Source organism: Austrofundulus limnaeus, unplaced genomic scaffold (assembly GCF_001266775.1).
Source record: "Austrofundulus limnaeus strain Quisiro unplaced genomic scaffold, Austrofundulus_limnaeus-1.0 Scaffold896, whole genome shotgun sequence".
Lineage (NCBI taxonomy): Eukaryota > Metazoa > Chordata > Actinopteri > Cyprinodontiformes > Rivulidae > Austrofundulus > Austrofundulus limnaeus.
The window spans coordinates 152,306-162,448 of record NW_013953298.1 but is presented as its reverse complement, the minus strand read 5'-3'; the positions used below and the strand labels follow the sequence as shown (position 1 = coordinate 162,448).

Here is a 10,143-nt window from a genome sequence, read left to right as displayed (position 1 = left end):
TTAAAAACTCAAGTAGAAGGTGAAGTAAAAGTTTAACGAGTAAAACTAACTTGTCTTTCCAGTAGTACTGTCCCCARTATCCAACCACATCTTCTATTCCAGCCAGCAGGTGATCTATGAGCTGAGAGCAAACTTGTCATCAACACACAAATGTTCATTTCCTGTATAAATCCTGATGTTGTGTTATTATTTGTGATTCTAAATGTAATGTGTTTCTTTATTAGATACCTACTTGCTAAAATATTACAATGGATTACATTTTATATATTTATTTGTACACTGTGCCATGATGGAGGGGTTTTGTTGAAGGTAAACCCCAATAATTCATGTTGCTCTTTTAGGTCTATAAAAAAATAAACTTTGGTACATGTGGTGTTATTTTACTTTTCTAGAAAAAAMATATAACAGCCATTCAGGCATCATGTTTATTTCTTTTGTTTTTTTATTCTTTTGATTTCTTTGTTTACTGAGAATCAAACTCCGAGTAATTTCTCACCCTGCTGTGGATTTCTTCACTGATGGTTGGCAAGGCTCTCTTCTTCCTCTTCACATCCAGAAGCTCAACCAACGGTTTTATGGTCATCCCCTTAAGCCCAACGTTAAAAAGTTATCATTCAATAAATAAAAACGTGTTTTATTGTCATTTATTTTTACTTTCCCGACCTGTACAAAGACCGTAAAGAGAATGACCACGATGGTGGTCGTGATGAAGAGTCTTTTCTTTGGGAAGTCATCAATCAAAAAGACCAGGGAAAAGCAGATTGCTCCTCTCAGGCCACCGTAGGCGATGATGAACTGGTCTCGGAAAGTCACAGTGTTCCTCCGAAACTTGTTCACCACAGCAGTGAGCAGGAGGACACCTGAAAGGGAGTGAAAATAGGAAGCTCGGTTAGATACACACCCCTCTTCACCTTCTTCATCCTCAGCTGCTTGTCAGCAGTTTGAGTTGGTGACTTTTGKTGTTTTAAAGGATGTTGTGCATCATATGCAGCCTTCTAATTCTCCTTAAAACTGTGTTCCTTCTTGTCTGTTTAAGGAAGTAATATTGACAGAGTTTTAGAGAGTTTTGTGCTGAAGTWTCACATTATACAATATCACATTCACTACAAATGTTAATCAGTTGTAAATATACATCTAATTATTATTTTCTGAAAATGTCATTGAAAGTAATCGGCTGGGTTCTTGAGATATTTACTAACAGACGCATGCAGACAGAGAGGCAAAAACATTGTTGCCTACCTTTCACCTTTAAAAGTTGTGATAAATACCTGTCGCCCTCCAGACGAGGCAGAGCAGCAGTGTGGAACAGACAAAAGGCCAGCTCCACATATGGATGTCCTGTATGGTGGACACCCCCAGGAAGATGAAGATTAGGGTCTCACTGACACTGCTCCACATTTTCAGGAAGTACTGGATGCTGGTGTTGCTGCGCTCGGACACGTTGGCTTCAACATACTGTTTCATGGTCACAGCACAAGTCACAATCCTGTGGAGTGGAGGGAAACAAAGAGTTGMCCTTAAAATCTGTCTTCCTTGAACCCGTAGAGGAGCTGGGCTGTTGCTCAGCAGCACTCACGCTGTGATCCCAGAGAGGTGAAGCATCTCTGACGTCAGGTAGGACAAGTAGGAATAGAGGAAGACAAAGAGGGGAGCGATGACCTGGGCTCTTGAAGTGAACCGTGAGGTGAGGGCCGCCAGCAGGCCGAAGAATAGACCTACAAACAAGCCTCCCAGGCCCACCACCATGACCCTGCAACCCCCCAGCAACACATCCAGTCCTGTCACTGACGGCAGCCGCAGGAAGGACTCAAACAGTTTGTAAAGTACCTGGCGAGAAAAGAAGCACATCCTGAAACATTGTCACGCTAAAGWCATCCTGACTGGACACTCGTACCATTCCTGCCCTGACCACTGTAACGGCGTCGTTAAGCAGAGACTCTCCAAACACCAAGATGTGCAGCTGCTCGTTGACCTGCATCTCCTGGAAAACAGAGAGCACAGCCACTGGGTCCACAGCAGCGATCATAGACCCAAACAGCAGGCAGTGGAGCAGGGATATATCTCCTAGAGAGCTTGGAGCGAGCAGGCAAACACCGTACAGAGACAGGCCGATGCCCAGAACGTTCCACAAGGTTCCCAGCAATGCGTACCTGGAAATGTGCAACATAGACTTTTCACATGAGAGGCACATGAGTTACAGCATATACACACACCACAGACAAAAAAAAACATATAGTTACTTTAAAAGGAAACATTTAGGATTCACCAACCAGAGAATGGTGCCAAGGTTTTCAAAGAACAGCCTCCCTGGCAGGAAGTATCCAGCATCTAAMACTATAGGTGGCAGTAGGAATAAAAAGAAGGCTTCAGCGCTCAGAGTTGGTGGAGCAGAGTGGCGGACACTGTAGATCACACCCCCAACCAGGAGGCCCACCATAATGAGAACACAACTTTCTGGGACAACCACTGGGACACGACCGGACCAATGGAAACCTGCAGCGGTGAGGGCCATTCAGGGGACAACACCTAAGCATTAGATGAAGCATATTTTTGTTTAAAAGCTTTTTACCAGTTACGCATGGAGTAATGCATCCCAAAAACTTTAGYATTTTACCTGTTCGCTGGTAAATATTAAATAATCTTGTTTTTTGTTCCTCTGCCATGACACACTAATAAAATGCTGGAGGTCAAACTGATAACCCTCTGGTTGAAGGATAAGTGTTGGATTGTTTGCTAGCAAATAGTTTCTCACCATTTTGTTCCCAAAACAAGGATTCTTCTTAAATACCTTTTAAATTCTGATTGTATGCATTTTCACATATTTTTTTTTATCTTTGTAGAGTTCTAGCTTGCAGTAGATGCATCTACAAACTGTAGTTGAGAAAACTGATTTTMATTTAATAAACTTCCACAGTAGTTTATTTAACCCACAATAAAGGGTACAATATGAGTCAGGTTTCAATACATTAGCCTAATAGTTGCATTGAACTACTCTACTGCAACCAAAATGTGGTCTCCTGTACCACTGAAGATGCGACTTACCCAGCTTGGCCAGAGATGCCAGCATGATCCACAACACAATCTCAAAGGGAGCCTGGACAAGGTGGTAGTCCACGCTGAACACTGTCAGAACCATGGGCGTGTCCACAGAGACGCCTCTACTGCTGCTGTTGAAGCCCAGTGATGGGGGCAGGTTGGACAGCTGAGGAGGCTTATCAGGAGGGTTCAGGGCTAAACATGCCAACAGGCACCCAGAGAGGATCAGAGGGAGAGTCCACTGAGCAGCCATGAAGGGACAACAGCAAGAGAGGCAGCAGGAGAGAATAGGATGGGAGTTAGAGAGAAAGAGGGAGGGCCAGCGGCTCATGAATGTACACAACAACAGGCTGAGCTGAACACATGCAGCTGATAATGTGAACAGGAATCCCTGACCTTGCATTGACATCCATCCAACAGTACAGAGCTCAGCAGGTGGGACGTACTGAGAGTCATGRTCCCATCGTTACTGAGGGTTATCCACTGATTTACAAATATTTAACCAAGATTTAGTCCAGCCTCCACATGCTGATTCCTGACCTAAATCATCATCTAAATATGTATACTGTATACATACATACACAATACTGTGATGGGCTGATTTGTTGTACAGAAAGTTCATAATTTGTGTTTTTAAACTATTTATTTATCCTGCCATGTAATCTTATCAATCATCACATCAATTGTGTCAGACATTTATCCTCTCACAGGATGTAAAATGGTTGCGGGGGGAGATTTTTGCAAAATCGACTTTTTTACGTTTCAAACCATCTTATAAAGTCATTCTCTCATCAAAAACTTACTCAAAGTTTTGCTATGGACACCAAAATGTCCATGAGTTAGTTTTACAGATAGTTGGCTATACACTCTGTGCAAGATATTTGCCTAAAACCTTGGAATTAGCTTAATTGGAATTTGCTCATTTTGTCTAGCAAAATATCTCACAAACCATCAGATGGATGTTAATGAAACTTTCAGAAAATTATCACTGGCTCTACAGGTAATGTACCACTTCAAAGTCAAGTAAATTAAAGATGGCTGCCTGCCACAGCTTATGGCTTTAACTCAGTAATTTTAGAAATACTGAAATAAAAATGATATGCTTGTAGATGAGACTCATTTGTAACATGTACCCTGAGTGTGTGATCTATTGTGTAAGATTGTACAAAATGTTACTTTTGAGGTTTGACCAAAACTAACCACAACTTTTCAACATTACCTTACATAAAAGTTCTTGGTAGACATAAAGTTTGATTCACCGGCATGAAGGCAGTGGGTGATATGGTTATGGTTAGTGGGGATGGATATAAAAACCATATGAGCGGAGGCCTCCTAAGTGGGCCCATTGCTCTCCCCATAAAGACACTGGTCTTTATTCAAACCTTCTCGTCCCTCAGATGAAGGACACAAGGTTAGAAACACTCGTTCTGAGCTTCTCAGGATCCAAAAAGGGGTCCCCAAGAATTATTTTCCTTTGACTGCGCAGAGCCACGCAGTGGCCTAAGTAGTGCAAAAAGGTCTGTAATTCAATGCCACAGGCATCACACAGACCATTGCCATTTTGTGGTGTTTGAGCAGATTGTGCCCAGTTAGGACTCCGACCAGTGTACTTAGAGTTTTCCTTGTCAGGGAGATGAGAGCTTTCYCAAACCCTAGATTTGGGCAGTTAATCAGTTCCTATACCTGTCTACAGTCCATCAGCTCCCTCCAGCGGATTGAGTGTTGACGTCTAATCCAGGCCTGTAGGGCAGTCCTSCAGACTGTTGTTGAGATGCCTAGTGGGTGATATGCTTTCCACTGGGAATTGTAGACCTTTAATTACTTCCAGTGTTTAGGTTCTGGTTTGAAGTACACAATTACAGCTTTTATTAGTCCTATGACTCATGGACTTTGATGACCTGGCTCAATATTTTGTTTACTCCAGCCTCCTTTCAGCCAGAAATCAGATCTGCAGACTGAGAACACTTAAAGGTATGTTAGTCTGATGTTTCACTTTGCTGGAAAATTCTTGGATGTGCAATAAAACACCAACAGCAAAAGACAATAAAAATACAAAAAAATTCAAAAATTAAAAAAAAAATTTAAAATCACTATCAAAAGAACTGATACCTACTGTATATATCATTTTATGATATGCATACTTGCACAAGTTTGTTTAACATACTCTAAATAATGTTTCTTTACATTTTATAAACAACCAGCAGTTTTCCCAGTGCTTGTGGTCTTTTGCTACATCTTTGAAATAAAAATAAATTAAAACATTTTTTTCTCTTTTCAATTTATATTTTGATTACAAGCTATAAATTACCTCTGATTCACCTCCCTTAATCTCCAGATAGACAGTATATATAACAAAGCCTGATTAGACTGACATCTCTAATCCAGTAATTACCGGAAACCTCGGTGAATCCCTGTTTTCCATCTTCTTGCGCACACGAGCAAAGCGCCTTAAGCTTCTAAAGAGTGCTACTGCATGTTAATGGACCACTGTCTCCACCCTCCCCAACTGTGTGAAATCTAGTTGAGGATTTATGCTTTGCAGGTTACAAATCAATTACTTTTTTCTCCATCAGTTATATACTGTGATCAACAGGCAGCTGCCTAGAAACAGTCTGCATGGAAAAAAAAATCAACCCATGTAAAAACCAGTTTATGATGCAGTTGCCTAAGCTTTGCATCTCTTCTGCCACCCAGCTCATTCTGCACCCAACCTTGAATTGTCTTTTCACCAACCCCACCACCCTCATCCCAACGCCTGGCTCCAGGAGGTGCCACGGATGGCCTTTTCTGGGTGAAGGGACCTTGTTCCTGTAGTCTTCATTCAACAAGACCTCCATGCTTTTAGTCTGACCCCTCTTCTGAGGTCAGTGTGCCATGGCAGACCCTAGCAGGTGCTGACAACATAGCCCCCCAGGATTGTGAGGGTACTCAAACCCTTAAAAGTAGTGCATCTTCAGATCATGAAGCTCCTCCGCATTGGAAGGAGTCAGTTGAGTTGGTTTGGACATCTGGTTAGTATGATTTCTGCAGTTCCTCACGCTGGTGAGGTTTTTTATTTTCACTGAGTGAAAACCGGGGGAAGACCAAAAACTCACTGGAGGGATTTTTTTTTAGTCTGGGGTGGATGGATGGATGGATGGATGGATGTGGTTGGTCTGCTGCCTGGTTGTGTTCACACAAGTTTTTGTTTGAGAAGCTCATCTTCTCCATGTACTGTTTGAGACCTCAGTAGAGTTTGTTGAATTTTGTGGAGAATCTTTTCTCAGAATTTGAATTATAAACTTTATTCATTTCATAAAAACAAAATTCTATGTACAATAAAAAAGAAAACACAAATAAAATGAAATGAAAGGTGGCAGAGAGAAGAAAAAATTCTTATAATATCTGCCCCTTTTTTCCTCAAATATAGATTCAAACTATAATGATCTTCAGTTAACAAAACAAAACATTGAAACTTTCTAGAACAACAAACTGAATGACTACATATTAAACCATTTAATACTTTAACAGTCCAGTCTTTATCATTCTCTTAAATATACACATTGATGTGGCACTTTTAACATCATTTTCTAAATTATTCCACAGTCTCACTCCTTGAATTGAGGTGCATCGTTCTTTCAAGCATGTTCCAAATTTAGGTTTCATGAACATCTCTATTCCCTTAAGATTATAACAGCTTTCTCTCTTTGTAAAGTTTATCTGAATGTTTAAAGGTAATGCGTTTCGGTGTGCTTTATACGTAACTAACAAAATATTATAATCAATCAAATCATAGAATTTCATTAATTTCAGTTTACAAAATAATATATCAGATGGATAATGGTAATTTTTTTTCGAGTGATGACTCTTGTAGCCCTTTTCTGCTAAACAAAAGCAGGATTTGTAATAGTCTTACATGTTTTTCCCCATACCTCAACACAATAGACCAAGTGCGGAACAATTAATGTGTTGTATATACAGTCATATGAAAAAGTTTGGGCAGCCTTGTTAATTTTCCTGATTTACCTTTATAAATCATTGATTGTTTGGATTAAAAATATCAGTTAAATATATCATTGAGGGGACAAACACAGTGATATTTGAGAAGTGAAATGAAGTTTATATGATTTACAGAAAGTGTGCAATAATTGGTTAAACAAAATTAGGCAGGTGCATAAATTTGGGCACCAAAAAAACCTTAACTCAATATTTAGTAGATCCTCCTTTCACAGAAATAACAGCCTCAAAACACCTCCTACAGCTTCTAATGAGAGTCTGGATTGTGGCTGAAGGTATTTTAGACCATTCTTCTTTACAAAACATCTCTAGTTTATTCAGGTTTGATGGTTTCTGAACATGGACAGCTCTCTTTAAGTGACACCACAGATTTTCAATTATATTCAGGTCTGGGGACTGAGATGGCCATTCCAGAAMGTTSTACTTGTTYCTCTGCATGAAGGCCTTAGTAGATTTGAGCAGTGTTTAGGGTTGTTGTCTTGTTGGAAGATGCAGCCCCGGCTTCAGCAGCTTCARCTTTGTCACTGATTCCTGGACATTGGTCTCCAGAATCTGCTGATATTGRTTGGAATCCATGCGTCCCTCAACTTTAACAAGATTCCCAGTCCCTGTACTGGTCACACAGCCCCAAAGCATGATGGAACCACCACCAAATGTTACTGTAGGTAGCAGGTGTTTTTCTTGGAGTGCTGTGTTCTTTTTCCTCCATGCATAACAACCCTTGTTCTGCCCAAATAACTCTTTTAGTTTCATCAGTCCACAGCACCTTATTCCAAAATGAAGCTGGCTTGTCCAAATGTGCTTTAGCATACCTCAAGCAGCTCTGTTTGTGATGTGGGCGGAGAAAAGGCTTCCTCTGCATCACTCTCCCATACAGCATCTCTTTGTGTAAAGTGTGCTGAAAAGTTGAATGATGCACAGTGACTCCATCAGCAGCAAGATGATGTTGTAGGTCTTTGGTGCTGGTCTGTGGGTTRACTCTGACTGTTCTCAACATCTTTCACTTCTGTTTATTCCAGATTTTTCTTTGTTTGCCACTTGGAGCCTACACTTGAACTGTGCCTGTGGCCCTCCATTTTCTCACAATGTTTCTCACAGTGGAGACTGAAAGCTGAAATCTCTGAGATAGCTTTCTGTATCCTTCCTCTAAACCATGACGGTGAACAATCTTTGTTTTCAGCTCATTTGAAAGTTGTTTTGAGACTCCCATGCTGYRACTCCTCAGAGAAGATGCAAAGAGGAGAAAAACCTTCAATTGCCCCCCTTAAATACCCTTTCTTAAAATTGGAGTCACCTGTGTATGGAGGTCAAGGGTCACTGAACTTAACAAACCAAATTTGAGTCCCAATAATCAGTTCTAAAGGTTTTGAAATCAATAAAATGACAACAGTGCCCAAATTTATGCACCTGCCTAGTTTTGTTTAACCAATTATTGCACACTTTCTGTAAATCAAATCAACTTTATTTCACTTCTCAAATGTCACTGTGTTCATCCCCTATACAGTATGATATATTTAACTGATATTTTTAATCCAAACAATCAATTATTTATAAAGGTAAATCAGGAAAATTAACAAGGGTGCCCAAACTTTTTCAAATGACTGTATAAACAGAGCTTTATCAATAAACAGTTCCCTTACATTGTAAAGCAATACAATAGATTTTGCTAGTTTTATTCTTAGATAATTTATATGCGGTTCCCATGTCAGGGTATATATGCAGTACGAGTCACATGATTAGACTTGTCGGCACACTAGCAGAAAATATAAAGTGCCCAAATAGAGACCTATGTGTGTCTAATTACAGAAAATACATGTCTGTGTGACCGTGTATCTGTGTGAACCTGGAAATGTCATAGTGTGGTTTTTGGGGTGTTTGTGTTTTTGTTAGTTTAGTTAGGTTTGTTTGGTTCTGTTATCCTTCTGTTTGACTCAGGTGTGTCCCCGTTACTCTGATTATGTCCAGGTGTTTTCCACGTCCCCCAATCAATCCTCTATGTATTTAAGTTCTGCTCTGTGTCTGTTTGTTTGTCCTGTCCTGTCCTGTCYGTATCTTTCCAAGTATTTGTAAACCACAAGTCTTGCTGTAACCTGAGTTTTTGATGTCCTTTACCTGCCTTGCAGAAGTTTTTGAGTTTTTTTCCTGTCCAGTGAAGCCAGTCTATGTTAATAAACCTTTCCTATTTTTCTGAGCACCTCGTCYCCTGCCTCATGAGTCATACCAGCCTGAGTTTCTCTCCTGTGAGAGAAGGCGTTTCTGACAGGAAACTGCTGAACTTAATTGCCCATGGGGATAAATAAAGCTGTCTGAATCTGAAAACACCTACTTCTACACTACACTGTTCAGATTATATTTATTAGTAAAATTTGTATCATTACACACAGACAACACAGACCTTACCTTCAACACCTACACTTCATAAATAGATTCATGAAACTGGTTGATGGAACAATATTTTAGGTTATTGTAAGTTGTCTGGTCAGAGATGTGTTCAAAACTTTCATTACATACAGTATATTAAAGCATTTGTTTGCTGCAGAGTTAAAAGCTGAGATTGTTTTATGTTGAAAAATGACAGAAAATATAAATTATTGCTATTTCTGTCAAAATATTATGCTTAATTTTGTGAGATTAGATCCTTCTTGGATGTGCATTTGTTAGCAATTAGAATATGTGTTGTGAGTGACTCTCAGCTACTAAAGCTCATTTTACCTCAATACCTCAATCTCTGTAAAAGTCACAGAGTTATGCTCATCTTTGTGTTACCTAAAGTTGATAGGCTGGGACAGCCATCTAAATTGGGCTGAGCCCAAAACTTAATCAGATGTAGATCTGCATTCATTGATTACTKTCTGAGCGTTTCACTGAAATGTGTCCAGTGAATCATCAGGTATTTTGCTAACAGACACAARGAGTTGACTTAAATAGGTTTTATGCAAAGATGCTGTGTAATGTGCTGACAGGTTAAGCTACTACCACACAACATTTCTGTTTCAGAATCTGTGAAATCTGCTGAATTATAGATATTTTGTGATTTTTATGCACAAATAGCTGTGGCGGCCATCTTGGATTGGGTTGACTTCAAAAGTTGTGATGTGAACTCAATGAGTA

At 39.9% G+C, this 10,143-nt stretch overlaps 1 protein-coding gene across 1 annotated transcript in view; it reads right to left on the bottom strand.

The window, feature by feature from the left end:
* LOC106533159 (sodium/hydrogen exchanger 2) overlaps window positions 1-3,492 on the bottom strand; it is a 9,615-nt gene extending 6,123 nt beyond the window's left edge. Inside the window, exons 1-8 of the mRNA XM_014029399.1 lie at window positions 3,043-3,492; window positions 2,271-2,493; window positions 1,910-2,150; window positions 1,577-1,827; window positions 1,269-1,486; window positions 664-860; window positions 497-586; window positions 51-121 (exon numbers count right to left, since the gene is read on the bottom strand). Of these exons, the coding sequence (XP_013884853.1) occupies window positions 51-121; window positions 497-586; window positions 664-860; window positions 1,269-1,486; window positions 1,577-1,827; window positions 1,910-2,150; window positions 2,271-2,493; window positions 3,043-3,445 (1,694 nt within the window). The 5' untranslated portion in view covers window positions 3,446-3,492. The remainder of the gene's footprint in view (window positions 1-50; window positions 122-496; window positions 587-663; window positions 861-1,268; window positions 1,487-1,576; window positions 1,828-1,909; window positions 2,151-2,270; window positions 2,494-3,042) is intronic.
* Window positions 3,493-10,143: the final 6,651 nt, after the last annotated feature.